The sequence below is a fragment of the Oryx dammah genome, unplaced genomic scaffold (genome assembly GCF_014754425.2).
Source record: "Oryx dammah isolate SB20612 unplaced genomic scaffold, SCBI_Odam_1.1 HiC_scaffold_12, whole genome shotgun sequence".
Classification (NCBI taxonomy): Eukaryota; Metazoa; Chordata; class Mammalia; order Artiodactyla; family Bovidae; genus Oryx; species Oryx dammah.
The window spans coordinates 43,796,168-43,816,624 of record NW_024070196.1 but is presented as its reverse complement, the minus strand read 5'-3'; the positions used below and the strand labels follow the sequence as shown (position 1 = coordinate 43,816,624).

Below are 20,457 nucleotides of genomic sequence, written 5' to 3'. Positions count from 1 at the left end.
CTGAAACCTATTTTTGTATCAAAAGCAAAGTGCTCTCCCTCTGATGGGCAGCCAGTTGGCAGCCAATGAGTCGAGGAGATACATAGAGAGGCTTCCAGGCATGTTCCGGGGGCTCCCAAGCACTGCAGTGCCCCAGGTCCCCATAAGGTCAGCACCACTTGGATCTCATGATGTACCCAGTATGCAACTAGGAAGTTCCCTCTGTACCCAAGCAAACTGAAAATGGGTTTCTGTCACTTGAAATGTGAGTCCCAACTAACATAGCCACTTACTGTCACGCCTCCCTGAAAGGAAAACTAGAATATAAAGTGGTGGGGAGGGGGCAGACACAAAACAGAGTGGGAGGACCCCACCACAGCTCTGACACACAGCTCTGACACAACCATCTGTTCTTTTACACAAACAGCTGAGGTGAGGGGTGGGGTGGGAGTGGGGAGGAAATCGTGCATTTCAGATGCAAGTTAATCAGGTCAATACCACTTCCTAATGGGCTTATCAAATCTGGTAGAGTCTCTAAAGCTTCCTGCTTACATACGAAATAATTATTTGAGTGTCACACTGCACTTTAAAAAAAATCTAAAAGAAGGCCTAATAAATAATAAGACTTGACTGTTTCCAAACAGAAGTCTAATTATGGATAAACAAATAATGATGACACAAAAACTGGCCAGCGCCACCTCCTGGGTGCTTCCCAAGTGCTCACATTTCACATGGGCCTTCACCACCACCCTAAGATGCAGGGTGGAGAAGGAAATGGCAACCTACTCCAATACTCTTGCCTGGAAAATCCCTTGGACAGAGGAGCCTGGAGGGCTACAGTCTATGGGGTCGCAGAGTTGGACATGACTGAGTAACTGACACACACACACACACACACACACAAGACGCAGGGACCATTCATCTTTCCATTTTCTCAGTAAGAGAGTGAGGCGGAAATAAATTAAGGATCTTGGTTGAGGGCTCATTCCTGCTAGCGGCAGGCCTAGGAGTTGTTCCAATTGCAGAACCCTTGATCCTGGGCCAAGCCGCATCGGCCTCACCTGGCACTTAAGGAGCAGGAAGCAGCAAAGCCATCTCAGGTGCCTGAGCACTGTTTTACCAGAAGGGAAACGCAGTTTCTGCTAGTAAATCAGTGCATACACACGTTACGATGCTCGAGCACACACTGCCCAGGAAGGGGCATGAGGAAGCAGTCATTTATTCTGTGCTTCCAATACACGAATAAGCCACTAGCTAACATGAAAATGTGATCCAGTAATCCTCAGATCACTAGTGGCACACTTTCCAGTTAGTAAAAATCTGACAACCAACCAACCAAAAAGGTAGAACGTTAGGCAGGGGACAGTGATGTGTCAGTGAAGACCTGCACAAGCCGTATGAGTAAACCATGCTGCTCCATTCCCATTTCACACACACGGTGTTTGAGTCAAAGTTGGCCTCAACTAAAAAAATACATAAAAACACACTCTGAATGAATTATAAAGTTCATTAAGCTCTTAGACACCACTGTCTTCTTCCAAAAGGCAAGATGACCTCTGTTCTCCTGTTTAAAGGTAAGATGTGAGCAGAACACAGTAACTGGCAACTTACACTGGGCTTCATTCCACTGATCCAGCGGCGCCAGTGAGCCAGGGGGCTCTGGGGGGCCCTCGGGTTGAGCTGAGGTGCCACTGCCGGATCTGTCCTCCACCAGGCCCTCCTGCACAGCCGCCACACTGTCCATGGTCAGGGTGACACGGGCTGGGCTGACGCTCAGAGGCTACAAGTGAACTGGGAGCGAGTTCAGTTTCTGCCATTAGCAATGGCCAAAAGCTCCTGGGACGGACCACACTAGGTTTGCCATTTTGGGGAAGAGATTTACAGTCTCACAGATGGCCTGAAATCAAACCAGGTAATATCATGCATGATACCTGACAGGAATAAAAAGAGAAAGAAGGTATTATGAAACTTCATTTGTCAGATTTGAAATAACAAGTCCAAGACTAACATTTGGTTCCCAACATGCATCTGTATATTAAATATATTCATACAACAAACAATCCTTGAGTACCTACAGCATCCTATTTTTTGAGGATAAAAAACTGACCCAAACCCATTTGGCCCATCCCTGAAGGCCATTTGCACTGATGACTGCTGAAAACCATCCCCCACCAGGGTGAAAAGCTCCTCCATGTAATCTGCAGAGCTCCTCTATGTAATCCACAGAGCTGGGGGTGGGGCTTGGATGACTGAGGAGCTGTCTTTATTTATTTAAACTTAACTGACTTGTATGTAAACAGCGCATGTGGCCAGTGGCTTTAGTATTGGACACAGAGGCCCAAGTGCTCACAGGGGTCAAAGGGTGAGCTCCTCTTCCAGGAGACCTGGCATGTCAGTGCCCAGGCCATGCCTTAGAACCAGAGGTCAACAAGGAAGACGTAACAGCATGCAGCATGGTAAACTGGACACTAATGGAGGAAGCATGGGGGGACGAGGACACATGGAAAATAGCCACTGGGGTCTGGGGGGCAGAGAAAGGACGTCACAGCAGGTGACCAGATGCATTCTTCATTTCTCACAAGATCTGCTATCTTTCAGCTTGTTCTGCCAAGCTGAATTTAAGGGAGCAAAACTGCCCAAAGCCTGGCAACTGGTTATTGCTTTTGAAGTGTAATGAGGATATTATCACCTCGTTTCCTCCTCAACAGATAAGGTGCTGCTATTATTCTGCAGAAATGGTGGCATTTACTTCCTTGAAGATAAGATTTCATATCACCCTATGTACTGTTTGGTGTTTCACGGGTTCCAGGACAAAAATTTATGGGACTTTCCTCCATGGCTTCCAAATGCCACATAGATGTTTTTGAGAAGAGCCTAAGCAACAGCTGACTCTCACTAGACGATCCTGTTTCTCCACAGTTCTCTGTCACCCTGTCACCCATGAACAGGCAGTCCTTAGTGGCTGGCACAACCTGTGAATACCTAGCGATGGGAACCCAGCAGTGTTTGACCTGCAGTGTCAATCATCCACACATTTCCCTCTGCTATCTGGCACCCGACAGGGCAGCGACATTGTGGATTAATAAGTGCTGTTATGAATATAAAAAGGCTATGCTGACTTTTTTTTGGTGGCCTCATGGCTTGCAGGATCTTAGTTCCCTAACCAGGGATTGAACCCAGCCCCTCACCATTGAAAGCATGCGGTCCTAACTAGTGGACTGCTGGGGGATGTCCTATGTCTACTATTAAGTGCAGAGCTAGTACTAAGACTCCGTACTTGAAAGGATCACAGATAGAATTGCATGAAAACATGAGTAGCTACAATCCAATGTAGTTAATCAATAAGCACCGGGTGCTGCTGGCTCATGGTGCCTGGTGAGAGGAAATATTTGAGGACTGAAACGATGTCTGAAGGGAGGTACCAAGGTCAACCAAACATGATCCTATGTGCAATGAGGTCTCAACTTAGTTTCTGTCTCTACAACATTCGGTAACCTCTTTCATCCACGGAGTCACTTTCCAGGTTGGAAGGTGGGTAGACAAACAGGCCAGTCCACAGGTCCCTCTGAAAACCACCATCTCACAGGGACCTGGCTGCACAGGACACCACTGTGACACCTGCTGAGCCTGCCCTCACTCCATGGGCAGAGCTGGTGGTAAGCTGGCCAGAGTGACACCATAGAGGAGGTGATGCCCGCAAGGCCAGGCAAGGGCACACCCAGGCTGTCCCTTCACCACAGGCTTCACTTCACAGACAGGTGACTACAGATGGTCGGGCTGGGACACACACAGTGGGCTGTGGAATCAACTGTCCCTGCCTATGGTGTACGGTAAATGCTCCTTAACAAAGGAAGATATTTGCATTTTGCTTTGAAATGTCTTTGTTTCTGTCTTGTGGGGGTGGGGTGAAGCTGCCTACATTATCACATGTTCCCTAAGATGCCTGCCTGAGAGGGTAACAACAACAGATAAGTGCTTTTCAGAGCTGGTCCCTCTGTCGCCACTGCCCTTTTCCCTTTGACCACCAGGCAAATCCCCCCGGATCCTTTCATGTCTGCCACTAGGCACTGCTCTCAAGTCTCCAGAGTCTCAGGTAAAGCACCCCTCCCTGCCATCATGATACCCCGCGTGAATCAGTTCAGTCGCTCAGTCATGTCCATCTCTTTGCGACCCCATGAACCACAGCACGCCAGGGCTCCCTGTCCATCACCAATGCCCGGAGTTTACCCAAACTCATGTCCATTGAGTCAGTGAATATCACACGGCAATTGTGTGTGTGCCCATCTCTTCCATCACCCTGTAAGATCCTAGACACAGAAATCACCACTCCAGGTCTGCCCCTACCCGCTCAAACATCCCCTACACAGAGTAGTGCTCAATGCAGGCTGCTGACAAACAAATCTCTGCCTCCACCAAGTCCTACCCCTTAGCAACCAAGCTAGTAGTTCGAAAACAAAATGATACAGTATTTGCATCCTTGAATATCCACAATGCTTTGTCAAATATAGGATAATTCTACTACTCAATGCAGTTGGGAGTCACAGTTCTGGGAGGGCAAAGAACACCTGGGAGGTACAAACTGGGAGAGCAGCATGTAAATGGCCACAGGTCAGAGAAGCATCTAAGGAGCCACAGGGAATGTGTTACTGAGGCAAGCAGTGACAACACCTGACCCTGACACTATGCAGGAAAGAGAGCATTGGCCGAGATGTTTGTGTGCACTGAGGAAGGCACACCAAAGACAGAGAGAAATGTGTCAGGCTGTTTGAGCCTAATAGCAATGCACAGTCCATGCATTTGCTTGCCTTTATTTGGATTTCTTGATAAACAAGAAGTCTTCTGATTCCCAAGGAGCCCTAACTGCCCCCCCCAACCCCCACCCCTTGAGATGAATGGTGCAGCCCTGGAGACCCTGTGACTTGTTCTGGTAACTTATCAAAGTGGCTCCTGTTCACACACAGCCCTGCCTGAAGCCAGACAAGAGACAGGATTCACTGAACACCAGAAGCAGCCTCTGGGGAAGGGACATGTCTCTCTATCTGTAATACACTGGCATTTTCCATGTATCCTCAGCCTCATGTGAATTTTACTTAGCATGACTCAGTCATCCAGGCCTCATTATTTCAGACTGCTGACAAAAACAGGACAAGGAGGGTTAGACAGCTGGGAGTACATCACAAGGAAGCTGTTATTAGTAACATGCACTCCATTTTGTGATTTAAAAAAACAGAGATCAGCCTAATCACAGTACCATTTCTGACCACCTGCATTCTGTGTTTCCCAGAGGGAAGAGATGAAGCAAAGGTATCACTTAGAACTTCAAAAAGTATGTAACTCTAGGTTCACCGCTGTCTGACATTAAGAGACTTCAGACTGAGAAACTACCATCTCAGGCAACTACATGATCTCCAGCTTCCCCCAGACAGCAGATCACTTAGATCTGGTATATGCACATCAACAGCTCCATCTACTCCACCTTCTTTATGATTGTCCTATCGGCAATTTAGAAACAACAGAGCATGGGAATTCCATGGTGGTCCAGTGGTCAGGACTTTGCTCTTTCATTGCCGAGATCACAGGTTTGATTCCTGGCTGGGGAACTAAGATCCTGCAAGCCATGCAGCATGTCCCAAACAAAAAGAGAAACAATAGAGCATGGCCAAAGTGAAAACCCAGAAAGGCTCATGTCACTGTAGAGCAGTGTAACGTAAAGAACAGACTCAGGCATCAGACATCTTGGCTTTAGGTCCTGAGTCCTCCACACTCAGCTGTGAGATCACGGGCAGATTTTCTTAACCACTCTTAGATGGTGATCCCATCAGTAAGATGATAAGAAAAAGACCAAAAAACTTGTGCCAGGATTAAATGCAACAAGGGACATGCCCCATGACTTCAATAAATGACAGCTATTTATTATTAGTGTTACTTTTTCCTTCAATTGTTTCTTGTCTAAATCAACAGGTAAAAGCCAACTGAAGATATTCTCATTCAAGAAGGCATACTGCTTGGATAAAGATACAGTGTACACACACGTACACACACTCTGTAATATTACTCAGCCATAAAAAAGAACAGAATTTTGCCACTTGTGACAACATGGATAGACCTGAAGAGCATTATGCTCAGTGAAAGAAGTCAAGACAGAAAAAGTCAAATACTGTATGTTATCACTTGCAGAATCTAAAAAACAGGACAAATAAAACAAAAAAAGAAACAGACTCTGAGATACAAACTACTGGTCACCAGAAAGGAGAAGGTAAGGAAGATGGGCAAAGTAGATGAAGGGGATTAAGAGATACAAACTACTAGGTATAAATAAGTTACAAGGATGTAAGGTACAGCACAGAGAATACAGCCAGTATTCTATAACCTTGCATGGAATGGAAAGTACAGAGTGTAATCTACAAAAACATCAGGACCCTGGTCGTCCAGTGGTTATGACTCATGCTTCCACTGCAGGAGGCACGGATTCAATCCCTGGCTAGGAATCTCACATGCCTCAGAGTGCAACCCAAAAACAAGGGGGAAAAAAAAAAAACCCACATCAAATTACTATGTTATACACCTGAAACTAACATAAGGTTGTAAGTTAACTATACTTTAAAAATTATACTGCTGCTTAAGGCAACTGGCAAAAAAAAAAAAAAAAAAACACAGGCTACTTTAAAATCTGAGTAATGTCAGATGATTTTTATTTCCTTTTCTTGCCATTCAAGGCCCACTGTAACTGAAGGCCATCACTCCAATAAAAAGTTATGTTTGCAATACTTAAGGGACAATTTAAAAAGTAAAAAAACAAACCCATGAGTCACCTGTAAATGGCTTAGAATGTCCCAGCGGTTTCCAATCACACTGTGACAATAAAATCTAAGCCTCTTACCCTGAACTAGGAAACTGCATACCATCTGGCCCCTCCCCACACTGCATCCTTGTCCCTTATCGCTTTCTTCCTTTTTCATTACACACTTGCCATACTTCTCTAAGAACATCAGATTTACTCCTCCCTCGGGGTCAGCACACTTGCTGTTCATTCTGCTTGAAACACTCTTATCCCACCGTTTTTCATGACTAATTTCTTGTGATAGAAGCCTTAGGTCAAAAGTCACTTTCGCGGACAGGCTTTCCTACAGACCCACCCCAAGCACCGCCTAATACTCTCTCAACAATGTCTCATTTATCCTCCACTACGACGTAAGCTCAGTACAGCAGGGATCCTGACACGATTTCAGCTCTGGATTCCAGGACCTACAGTGAGTGTTGCCCATCACAGGACCAACAGTTGTTGAATGAAGGCGGAGCTGTTCACGCAACACCAGCACACTAGTGACAACGCCTGGCCTCACTCCCTCTGGAAAGAATCACTGCACCGGTGAAACGCCTCTAAGCACCCAGGATAGAGATGGAATCGAAGTGGACTCAGAGACTGAGATCACACGCGTTCTTTAAACCAAGCTTCACACTAATCACCCGACACGAAATCACGCATGTCATCTTGACATAACTTCTGCAAAAGGACAAGAGGTGTTTCTCAGCAGCTCCAACAGCAGCTGTGGGTACCCCTGAACAAATCTCTCCCTGGCACGGGTAGACAGAGCTCCGGAAGGGCTCGAATGTATGTTTATTTATGAGCCCAGTTCCCTAACAGCTGCACAAGCCAGCTCCCAGGCCCGGAGGCTACCAACGGTGAGGAGCCAGACTAGCGCGGGGCGTTGCCGCTCAAGACAGAGTTGCGGTCGGCCTCTCCGTCCGCTCGGGCCCCGCCACCCTTCTCCCAGCCCATACCCCGACTGTGCTGCGGTTCCCTGGATTCTCGCGCCCTCCGCGACCAGCGCTCCTACCCAAGCACCACCCCGCGACCCTCACCCCGGCGGTGCGGAAGCCGCGGCAAACGCCCGGCCCGGCCGCTCCGGTGGAGACGTGGCCCCTCGAGGGGCGGAGCGCGGAGCAACGACGTAATCTGGCCCCCCCGGAAACAGCCTGCACGCAGTGCCTCCGTTCCGCAAGAAAGAAGGTCCCTTTCTGCTAGCCCGCAGCCGCCCTCGGGCGGGGACTGCTTCAACCTCAAGGTCTGGATAGAGCCCACTCACAACTGGTCCGAAGAGGATTTCAGAAAGTAAATCTGGGGCGCCTTTCCCTTTCAGAAACGCAGCTCCCAGACTTCCCGGACCAACTCCAACAGGAAGCCGGGAGTTAAGCTTCCGGCGGAAGTGGCGTGGCCTAGCTCCGGTCCCGCCCCCCCCCCGCCCCGCCCCGCCCCGCCCCGCCCCAGCTGTCAGTGCATGGGTATGGTCGTTCTGGCCCCGCTTCTACCTTGTTAGCGGCCTTGCTCGTTAAGCACCCTTGTGGGCCTGGGTCAATGTGGGTGGAGGTGGTGGTGCTGGCCGCTGTCCCTCAAACCCTCTACAACGCTAGTCCTTGTCTTTCAGGTACAAATGCAAGAGACTCGTGGACCGTCACAGAGGTCCAGTGGTTAATACTCTTCCCTTCCAGTGTAGGGGGCAGCAGTTCCCATCCCTGGTTGACGTACTAAGATCCCACCTGTGCAGTGAAACAACTCCCTCCCCGCCCCCAACAACTACTGAGCCCTCCCTCAGCAACGAGAGAAGTCTGAAAGCCGCAACTAGAGAGTGGCTCTGTTTGCCGCAACTAGAGAAAGCCTGTGTACCACAAAGAAGAGGCCACCTGCTGCAACAAAGACCCAGTGACTGAAACATTCGCTCAGTTCTGTCCAACTTTTTGCTATCCTATGGACTGTAGCCTGCCAGGCTCCTCTGTCCATGGAATTCGCCAGGCAAGAATACTAAAGTAGGTAACCACTCTCTTTGCCAGGGGATCTTCCTGACCCAGGGATTGAACCTGGGCCTCCTGCATGGCAGACAGATTCTTAACTGTCTTAGCCACCAGGGAAGCCTAACAAAGACCCAACACAGTCAAAATAAAAAGAAAGAAAGAAAGAATTGTTGGCATAGAGCATGAGGTGAAGGTTTTTTCCTTTCTTTTTCTGTTCATGGATATCAAATTGCTGCACTCAATATGTCAGCAAGTATGGAAAATTCAGCAGTGGGCACAGGACTGCAATAGGTCAGTTTTCATTACAATTCCAAAGAATATTCAAACTGTTGTACAATTACACTCACTTCTCATGCTGGTAAAGTTATGCTCAAAATCTTTCAAGTTAAAACAACAACAACAAAATCTTTCAAGTTAGGCTTCAGCAGTATGTGAACTGAGAGCTTCTAGATGTACAGGCTAGGTTAGGAAAGGCAGAAGAACCAGAGATCAAATTGTCAATGTTTGTTGAATCATAGAGAAAACGAAGGAATTCTAGTAAAATATCTGTTTCTGCTTCAATGACTATGTGAAAACCTTTGTCTACATGGATCATAGAAAACGTGGAAAATCCTTAAAGAGATGGGAATACCAGACAACCTTACCTGTCTCCTAGGAAGCCTGTATGCAGGTCAAGAAGCAACAGAACAGGACATGAAACAATGAACTGTTCAAAACTAGGGAAGGAATACAACAAGGTCGCATACTGCCACCTTGTTTATTTAACTTATATGCAGAGTACATCATGTGAAATGCCAGGCTGGATGAATCACAAGCTGGAATCAAGATTGAGGAGAGAAACAACCTCAGATATGCAGATGATACAACTCTAATGGCAGAAAGGGAAGAGGAAATAAAGAGCCTCTTGATGAGAATCAAAGAGGAGAGTAAAAAAGTTGATTTAAAACTCAACATTCTAAAAACAAGGATCATAACATCTACTCCCATCACTTCATGGCAAAAAGAAGGGGAAAAAATGGAAACAGTGACAGATTTTTTTTTTGGAGGGGGCTCCAAAGTCACTGGGGATGGTGACTATAATGAAATTAAAAGACTCCTGTTCCTTGGAAGGAAAGCTATGACAAACCTAGACAGTGTATTAAAAAGCAGAACCATCAGTTTGCTGACAAAGGACCACATAGTCAAAGCTATGGCTTTTCCAGTAGTCATGTATGGATGTGAGAGTTGGACCATAAAGAAGGCTCAGCACCAAAGAACTGATGCCTCCAAATTGTATTGCTAAAGAAGACTCTTGAGAGTTCCTTGGACTACAAGGAGAGCAAATCAGTCAATCCTAAAGGAAATCAACCCTGAATATTCATTAGAAGGACTGATGCTGTTGCTAAAGCTCCAATGCTTTGGCCACCTGCTGTGAAGAGCCAACTGATTAGAAAAGACCCTAATTCTGGGAAAGATTGAAGACATAAGGAGAAGAGGGCAACAGAGGATGAGACAGTTAGATAGTATCACTGACTCAGTGGACATGAATTTGAGCGAACTCCAGGAGATAGTGAAGAACAAGGAAGCTGACGTGCTGCAGTCCATGGTGTTGCAAAGAGTCAGACATGACTTAGTGATTGAACAACAAGCAACAACAACAACAATCAAATTGTTTCAGACTGTTTATTGAAAAGTCTATCCATCCTCCATTAACTTGCTTTTGCACATTGTCAAAAGTCATTTGTATGCTTGTTGGCTCTATCTGGGTTCTCTGCCCTGTTTCGTTGGGTGACATGTCTTTCTCTCCACCAACACCACAGTCTCCACCATGGTAGCTTTACAACAGGCCATAATATGGGGGAGATGATTCCTTCCACTTTACTTTTTTGTGACTATTCTAGCTATTCTGGGGCTCATGTCCTTTCATATAAATTTTAGAAGAAACTATCTCTACAAAAATTGTCTATATCTACAAAAACCCTTCCTGGGATTTTGATAGGAATTGCATTTAAACTATAATTTAACTATTTAAACTTTAATAAATCAATTTGTGGAGAATTGGCATCTTTACTATGTTGTCTTTCAACCCATGGACATGGTATGTCTCTCCTTTTATTTAGATCTTTGATTTCTTTCATCAGTATTTTATAATTTTTAGCATGCTGCTGCTGCTAAGTCGCTTCAGTCGTGTCCAACTCTGTGCGACCCCGTGGACTGCAGCCTACCTGGCTCCTCCGTCCGTGGGATATTCCAGGCAAGAGTACTGGAGTGGGTTGCCATTTTCAGCATACAGATCCTAAACATGTTTTGTTAAAGTTTATACCTTGTTGTGCTTAGTCACTCAGTCATGTCCAACTCTCTTCAACCAGGTGGACTGTAGCCCAACAGGCTCCTCTGTCCATGGGGATTCTCTAGGCAAGAATACTGGAGTGGGTAGCCATGCCCTCCTCCAGGGGATCTTCCCAACCCAGGGATCGAACCCAGGTCTCCCAAATTACAGGCAGATTCTTTACTATCTTAGCCACCAGGGAAGCCCAAAGTTTGTACTTAAGTATTTCATTTTCTTTGGAGTGGTTATAAATGATACTTTGTTTTAAATTTTGCTTTCCACACGTTCATTATCAGTATAGTGTAAGCCCTGTGCAGACAACAAGTTTTGTTTGTAACTTCAATTTATTTGTGAGTTCAACAAAGTTAGGCTAGGTACCTAATTAACACAATCAGCCATATAGTACTGTCCTGTAATTGGTTTATAATACTGATTCAGTTCAGTTCAGTTCAGTTCAGTCACTCAGTCATGTCCGACTCTTTGCGACCTCATGAATCGCAGCACACCAGGCCTCCCTGTCCATCACCAAATCCTGGAGTTCACTCAGACTCACGTCCATCAAGTCAGTGATGCCATCCAGCCATCTCATCCTGGGTCGTCCCCTTCTCCTCCTGCCCCCAATCCCTCCCAGCATCAGAGTCTTTTCCAATGAGTCAACTCTTCTCATGAGGTGGCCAAAGTACTGGAGTTTCAGCTTTAGCATCGTTCCTTCCAAAGAAATCCCAGGGCTGATCTCCTTCAGAATGGACTGGCTGGATCTCCTTGCAGTCCAAGGGACTCTCAAGAGTCTTTTCCAACACCACAGTTCAAAAGCATCAATTCTTCGGTGCTCAGCCTTCTTCACAGTCCAACTCTCACATCCATACATGACTACTGGAAAAACTATAGCCTTGACTAGACGGACCTTTGTTGGCAAAGTGATGTCTCTGCTTTTGAATATACTATCTAGGTTGGTCATAACTTTTCTTCCAAGGAGTAAGCGTCTTTTAATTTCATGGCTGCAGTCACCATCTGCAGTGATTTTGGAGCCCAAAAAAATGAAGTCTGACACTGCTTCCACTGTTTCCCCATCTATTTCCCATGAAGTGATGGGACCGGATGCCATGATCTTCGTTTTCTGAATGTTGAGCTTTAAGCCAACTTTTTCACTCTCCTCTTTCACTTTCATCAAGAGGCTTTTTAGTTCCTCTTCACTTTCTGCCATAAGGGTGGTGTCATCTGTATATCTGAGGTTATTGATATTTCTCCCGGCAATCTTGATTCCAGCTTGTGTTTCTTCCAGTCCAGCGTTTCTCATGATGTACTCTGCATAGAAGTTAAATAAGCAGGGTGAAAATATACAGCCTTGACATACTCCTTTTCCTATTTGGAACCAGTCTGTTGTTCCATGTCCAGTTCTAACTGTTGCTTCCTGACCTGCATACGGATTGATTACACAAATAATAATCTTTCCCTTGTAGCTCAGACTGTTAAGAGTCTGCCTGCAATTCGGGAGACCTGGATTCGATTCCTGGGTCAGGAAGATCCCCTGGAGAAAGAAATGGCAACTGGCTCCAGTACTCTTGCCTGGAAAATCCAATGGATGGAGGAGCCTGGCAGGCTACAGTCCGTGGGGTCGCAGAGTCAGACATGACTGAGCAACTTCACTTTCTTTCACTTTCCTTTCTTTACACAAATAATACAGAAAAAAGCAAACACACAAAAATAAGAAAATATTTAAAATTTTACAATAAATTACCTTTAAATGTACAGTAGTATAGTACAATGGCTGACACACAGGGGCTGGCATCAAATGAACAGACAAGAAGAGCTACTGACTGGAGGAGGGAGAGGAGGTGGAGTTGAAGGGCAAGCTGCAATTTCAGTGACACCTGACGCTGAAGTACAGGTTCTGGTTCTTTGCAGGATTCATTCAGTTCTATCTACTCTCCTGAAAAAACAATGATGCAGTGATATCTGGGTAGTAGTTCTTTTTTTCTTGTCATAGATGGCACAGTAGCACTAGATTGCATTCTGAACGGTGGCTGCAACCTTCATGCACTGTTCTACATTTGAGTTCAGTGCCTCAACAACTAATGGTGCCTCCTCAAATAAAGAAAGCCCTCTTGCCATTTCCTGCACACCAAGAAGTTTCTCCATCTCCTTCATTATTTTTCCATGCTTCGTTGTATTAGTTTCAGCAGACTTTACCTATTCTGTGATCTTGTCCTTGTTCTTTAGAATCATGCCAATGGTTGAATGATTGTTATAAGAATGAGTGAAGTCTATCATCATTTTGCCTAGCTCCATTCTCCCAATTGTTTTCACCTCTTGTTTCCATTGTTGTTGCTTCTTAGCAGTACCAACTACATTACCACAGCTTTTATGCTTGCTTCTGGACATCCTGGGCTTGAAATAAAGATAATGTACTGCTGTAATCTATGCAGTGCTGTATGGTAAAGTACACAAAAGCACAACCACTTGTAGAGGATGCACACACGTGACAATATATGCCAGACATGGGACTAACTTCTGTGGTTGGATATGTGAACACACGTTTGCATATTTGGAAGTTTGCAACTTGAAGATTCATATGTAAGAGACTTACTTTTTTGATACACGCAACAACTTGGATGAATCTCATAGGCATCTCATTAGCATTAAGCTGAGGAAGGAAACAAATATCCAAAGGAATAAACTATATGATAGGATCTCACACATAAAACATTCTTGAAGTGACAAAAGTACAGAGATGGAAAAGAGATCAGTGGTTGCCAAGGAATAGTGGCGTGTGACTAGAGGGGTAGGATGAAGGGGGTCCTTATGGTGATGAAGCGGTTCAGCACCTTAAATGTAGCAGTGGATTCATGAAACTGCATGTGGGATAAAATGACAGAGGGCTGTGCCTGCACTCTAGACTAATGTCAGTTTCCTATTTTTTTTTAATTATTTTTTATTTTTGGCTGTGTTGGATCTTCATAGCTGTATGGGCTTTTCTCTGGTTGTGGCGAGTGGGGCCACTCTCTAGTTGTGGTTCTTGGGCTTCTCATTGTGGTGACTTTTCCTGTTGCAGAGCATGGGTTCTAGGGTAACAGGCTTCAGAAGTTGTAGCCCATAGTCTTAGCTGCTCTGTGGCACATAGGATCCTCCCAAATCAGGGATCGAACCCATTGGCAGACAGATTGTTTACCATTGAGACACGAGGGAAGTCCCAGTTTCCTGGTTTTGATGTAGTACCACAGCCACGTATGACACAACCAGTGGGGGAAACTGAGGAAATAATTAAATTAGCAATTAGAGTATGACAAACACTAAATTTAAAAACAAACAGAAACAAATGAGCCTAATTATATATTAAATTGATGGAATATCCACACATAAGAAAAAACACCTAATCTCATACATTTAAAAAGTTTTATTAAAGTATTATTTACATACCATATACATTATTTATATTACGTGTGCACTTCAGTGATTTTTAAGTATTGATAAATTCAGCTATACTCACTAAATTTTAGTAGATAAAACTGGGTGCATCACATTTATTAAGTACACTGGATTTACTACAGATTGTTTCAGGACATTCTGATAAACCCCAAAGGATCCCTCTAATCCATGTACATGCAGTCACTGCCCATTCCTCCTTCTCCCAGCCCCTGACAACCATTAACCTAATTTCTTTCTCTATGGGTTGGCCTATTCTGGACATTTCATATAAAAAGTTTCACACATTATGCAGTCTTTTGTGACTGCCTTCTCTTTTAATTAGCGTAATGCTTTTAGATTCATCCATGCTTGATGTGTATCAGAACTTTGCTCCTTTCATGGATGTGTAATTCTACTGTCTGGATATGCACCATTTTATGATGCACTAATCCATGGATGGACCCATTCCAGTGCCTCAGAAGTGCTGGTCAGTGTTCTCAGGTACAGGAGACACAAGATCCCTGCTCTGATTCAGCTTCCTTTGTGTGGAGAAGAGCAGACCTTTAGAGCGATAACTCACGAAACTGGTAGTGTGTTAGGGTGGGACAGACGCCGCTTCCACTGCGTCATCCTTCCTTCCTTCATTGTGGTCTACTATATGCCAAGTATACCACGTTAGATGCCATACACAATCCTTGCGGTCGTGGGGCTTACATTCTATCGCAGTGTGATACTGTATGCCAAGTACCATTCTAGTTGCCATACACAGTCCTTGCTGTCATGGGGCTTATATCCTATTGCAGGGCCAGAAAATAAGCACAGAAGAACTGTGCTTATAGGACAGGAAGAACTGAGTTGAGAAGAGAAAAGGGCAGGGTGAGGAGAAAGGTGGAGCTGCATGCTGCTATTTTAGATAGCAGTTTAGGGAGGCCCCCTAAGCTGAGTTGCTCAAAAAAACATGCAGAAAGTAAGAATAAAGTTCATGAGGGTAATTGTGGGGCAGCAAAGAGAACCATGTGCTTGGGATTTTTGTTTCTTAACTTTATTTTTAATTAAAAAATTGAAATGTACCTAATTTACAATGTGTTAGTTTTAGGTATACACCAAAGTGATTCAGTTATACATATATATATTAATATATTTTCAGATTCTTTTCCATTATAGCTTATTACAAGATATTCAATATAGTTCCCTTTGCTATGCATAGGTCCTTGTTGTTTATCTATTTTATATATATTCACTGGTGTGTATATAGTTTTCTTTTCCGTTGGTGCTCAGTCGTGTCCAACTCTTTGCGACTCCATGGACTGTAGCCCCCCAGGCTCCTCTGTCCAGGGAATTTTCCAGGCAAGAATACTAGAGTGGGTTGCCATTTCCTTCTCTAGTGTGTATGTTTTTTTGTGTTACATATTTACTTGGTTGCGCCAGATCTTACTTACAACATGTGGAATCTTTGATCTTTCATGAGGCTTGCGGAATGTAGTTCCTTGACCAGGGATCGAACCCAGCCCCCTGCATTGAGAGCATGTAGTCTTAGCCACTTGGCCACCAGGGAAGTCCCTGGTGTGTATATGTTGATCCTAAACTTCAAAAGTTTCCTTGAGGAAGTCACACTTGAGTTGACCTTGGGTGATAAGGAGGCAGGCATGTGCAGGTCTATGGAGGAGTTTTACAAGGAAAGGGTCTGTTTACAACACACAGGGTCTGTTGGTGTGGTGGGGCCGCTGGCAGGTTTCAGGCAAGGGGTGACATCATCTGCCTGGTGTTGGAAGAAATGGCTCAGGTGCCATGTGGACTTGGGTTGTGGGCAGCTTGAGACTGGCAGCCCTTATGACCAGGGCAGAGGCTCAGCCACACCCTGCCAATGAGTCAACTAGCTAAGGCATCCACTGGGGCTCAAGGCAGAGAATTCTTCACCTCTTCCTACAGTGCTTCAGAAAACACCGGCTTCTTCCTAAAGACTAAAAACTAAAGGAGAAGAGGGTGAGGGTGTGTCTTAGCTTCCTGTGGCCACTGTAACAAGCTGCACAAATTTAGTGGCTTAAAACAACACAGTTTCATTTTCTCATGCTTCTGGAGGTCAGATCTCCAAAATCCAGGTGTCTCCAGGCCATGTTTCTTCTCCAGGCTCTCGGAGGAGCTGTTTCTTTTGCCTTTTCCAGTTTCTAGTGCATCTCTTGGCTCGTGGCTCCTTCCTCCAACTTCTGAGGCATCATTTCAGCCTCTAGTACTCTCACATCTTTTTCTACCTGACCTTCTTGCCCCCCATTTATTAGGACCCTTGCAATTTCACTGAGGACCCACTGAACAGTCCAGGATGGTTTTACCTCCTACAAATCCCTTTTGCTAGATAAGGTGACATTCACAGGTTCCAGGGGTCAGGACATGGACTTCTTTGGGGACAAGGGCAGAGAGCATTATTCAGCCTGCCACAGGATGTTAATAGTATATAAAGTGTTGTTGTTTAGTTGCTAAGTTATGTCTGACTTTTTTGCGACCTCATGGGCTGTAGCCTGCCACGCTTCTCTGTCCATGGACTTTCCTAGGCAAGAATACTGTAGTGGGTTGCCATTTCTTTCTCCAGGGGATCTTCCAGACCCAGGGATAGAACCCGCATCTCCTGCATTGGCAGGTGGATTTTTTTTTTTTTTTTTTTACCACTGAGCCACTAAGGAAGCCTTCAGTTCAGTTCAATTCACTTCAGTTCAGTCACTCAGTCATGTCCGACTCTGCAAACCCATGAATTGCAGCACTCCAGGCCTCCCTGTCCATCACCAACTCCCGGAGTTCACTCAAACTCACATCCATCGAGTCAGTGATGCCACCCAGCCATCTTATCCTCTGTTGTCCCCTTCTCCTCCTGCCCCCAATCCCTCCCTTATATAAGTGTTAATCACTCAGTCGTGTCCGACTCTTTGCCACCCCACGGACAGTAGCCTGTGAGTCTTCTCTGTCTATGGAATTCTCAAGGCAAGAATACTGGAGTGGGTTGCCATTTCCTTCTCCAGATTATCTTCCTGACCCAAGAACTGAACCCAGGTCTCCCGAATTGTATGCAGATTCTTCATAGGATGTGGGGTTTGAAAAAAAAATCTGATTTTATAAAACCCTGTGGTGCTTGATGTCTGAGGACAAAGTGTTGTGACCTGAACTATGTCCCTTCCCAAATTCACATGTTGAAGCCCTGACCCAGAGGACCTCAGAATGAGACTGTGTGTGGAAATAGGGCCTTTAAGTGGTGATTGAGGTAAAACGAGGCCGTATGCGTGGACCCCAACCCAGTGGACTGGTATCCTTCTACGAGGAGGAGATAAGGACACAGGCACACAGGGACGACCATGTGAGGGCATGGGGTGGAGACAGCTGTCTGCATGCCAAGGAGAGAGGCCCCAACGGGAACCAGCCCTGTGATACCTTATCTCCAGAACTGCAGGACTGTAAATGTCTGTTGCTTCAGCCTCCTCACCTGTGGTGAGTGTTATGCAGGCCCCAGGACCAGCACACAAAACCGCTACTGAGAGCAACCCCCCTCACAGCACAGCATACGGCCATGTAATCCCTGGTCCCGTCAGCGCAAAACCAGCTTCCCACACCTGTCACGCCAGTCTGCTCCATGTGGGCACGGGAGCACCAAAGATAAGGGTGTGTTCCAGGCTCACTGTCTTCAAAAGGAAACACACAGAAAACAAACAAGAGGATGCATTAGACTCGACAGAGATGAGGGAAAAGAGCCATCACCCGTGCCTCGGGGAAGAGCCCCAGCAGAGGGATGTCTCAGCAGGGTCTTTGCAAGGACCAGTCAGCCAGCGATTATCAGACATTTCTGCCAGTGAGCAAGCCGGGTGGGGCCTTGTTCTGGAATTCTGAAGGGGAGATAAATAGTAGGGAAATGCTTCCTTTCAAATGATTGGTCAGCACCAGGAAGAAACCAAACAGGCTGGTGCTAGAACACTGGTTGGGAGGCTCCCTCCAGGAGCGGGTCTGAGGTGAGCCCAGAGTGGGGCAGAGGCCTGGCCACCACTGCAGAAGCGGGCGAGAGCCCAGCTTTGAGTGGAGCTTTGGAAGATTCTGGGGTGGGGTGGGTGGAAAGGGAGGGTTGCTGGGGGGGGGGGGGCGGGGGCCACCCAGTGCTGGGCCTTCATGGGCCATGGTAGTGCCATTTGTTCCTGTGTAACAAGCTGACCCAAAATGCAGTGGCTTCAAGCAGCTGTTTATTCATGATTATACTGGTTGGGGGCAATGGTATGCTGGTAAGTGTTTAATAACCTCCTCTCCAGAAAAAGAAAAAAAAAATGACCCTAGTTGCAGCATTTACCAGTTTCCATGTTGTGAATACTCACAGTGCGGCAAGTGTCAAGCCGCCAAAGGTGAGAGCCACAGACCAAACCAAAGGCAGCACTGCAGAGAACGTATAGGTCCAGACAGGTAGACGCCCGTGGGAGCAAGCTTCATCAAGAAGGGCTGAGTCCTGAGTGCTCCTTACCTTTGTTTAATTATAATTTTGGAGTTCCAAGTTTATACGATTTTTGTGACAGTTGTATTTAAGTTACCGGTTGGAGTCATTCCTGAGACAGTGACATTTGTTCCCTGGTTGGTGGCTGGGTGGCTCATCTGCAGGTCAGGACTTTCAGCCAGTGGATCCGTGGGGCTGGGCCTCCTTCCAGGTTCTCTGGGGCCTGGGGTGGCAGCTGAGAGTGGGAGGGAACGTGCACAGCTCGTCTCTGTTGCGTTTGTTTTGCTCACGTCCCGAGGGACAGGATGGAAAGGATATCCACTTGAGACAGAGAAATGAACCAGCAGGTGGCACAGCTGAGCAAGTGCTGAGCGGCTTGGCTGGGAGGCTGGACAATCGCCAGCATGGCCCTGGCCTCGCGCCTCAATACCCCTTACAGTGAGTTCTGCATGGCTTCATCTCACAGAGGGGCCAGGAAGGGGTGGGAATGAGGAGACAGAGCCATGGAGGCCAGACTGGGTGGCACCCCAGTGACCCAAGGACCTTTGACTTACTTCTGCTGGAACTACAAACGCCATCCCAGGCTGGCGCTTTCAGGGAGAGTAGCTGAGACCCAGTGGCACATTCCCGTTAGGGTCAGGCCTGGGAGAGCAGGCCTGAAATGAGGATGGGCTCAGCTCTGATGGGCTGTCTGGCCCACAGTGGCCAGTCTGCTTTCTCAACGATGACTCTGGAGCCTGCCTTCCCCAGCCCCACCTGCTTACCAGGTGCTAGTAGCCGGAAGGTGGTGGAAAGCTCAGGTCTGCCAGGTCATCAGCTTTAGGGTCAGGGATAGCCTTCTAATTGAACTGATGGAGAAATCACCAGTTCACCTGTATTTGCTAGGAGGGAACCTGAGGTCTGGGAAGCTGCCACCATACACAGGAGAAGGATCCCGCATCCAGCCACCCTAGGCTTTCTAAACCCAATCCATCCCTCCTTTCTCTTCCTTCCTCCAGAGCACAGGTCATTTGTCTGGTGCCCTCTGCAGCAGCAATCCTGATTCAGAACCTGAGCTTCGTTGGGTCTTTTCTCTGCCTGCTGCGTGAGAGCTGGTTTGGCTGCAGGGCCTCCACTGGTAGAGGTCTGGCTACTCCACTCTCTCCGTGGGGTACTTCCCCTGGGGCAAGATCCACCAATGTCACACTGGGACTCTCAGACCTGGGCCCGTGATCCCAATACTGTTATTGTTTAGCTGAAAAGTCATGTCCAACTCTTTGTGACCCCATGGACTGTAGCCCATCACGGTCCTCTCTACATAGCATTCTCCAGGCAAGTATACTGGAGTCAGTTGCTAGTTCCCTCTCCAGGGGATCTTCCTAAGCCAGACATCGAACCCATGTCTCATGCACTGGCAGGTGAATTCTTCACCACTGAACTGCCAGGGAAGCCCCCAATCCTGTTAGCTATGCAGTATTAAGATGACCTGCTGGGTTCCTGGTCACTGGCCCAAAGAGGAATCCATTTGGTCATCTGGGGGCCA

General features: G+C 46.5%; 1 protein-coding gene across 6 annotated transcripts in view; it reads right to left on the bottom strand.

The window, feature by feature from the left end:
* Nucleotides 1-8,164, bottom strand: part of GOLGA3 (golgin A3) — a 46,148-nt gene extending 37,984 nt beyond the window's left edge. For 2 of the 6 annotated variants that reach the window (XM_040251522.1, XM_040251527.1), the window contains exons 1-2: nucleotides 7,762-7,874; nucleotides 1,591-1,910 (exon numbers count right to left, since the gene is read on the bottom strand). In XM_040251522.1, the coding sequence (XP_040107456.1) occupies nucleotides 1,591-1,723 (133 nt within the window). In that variant the 5' untranslated portion in view covers nucleotides 1,724-1,910; nucleotides 7,762-7,874. Of the gene's footprint in view, nucleotides 1-1,590; nucleotides 1,911-7,761; nucleotides 7,933-8,066 lie in introns of those variants that run through there. The other 4 variants (XM_040251526.1, XM_040251524.1, XM_040251521.1 and 1 more) reach the window with 4 other exon arrangements.
* Nucleotides 8,165-20,457: the final 12,293 nt, after the last annotated feature.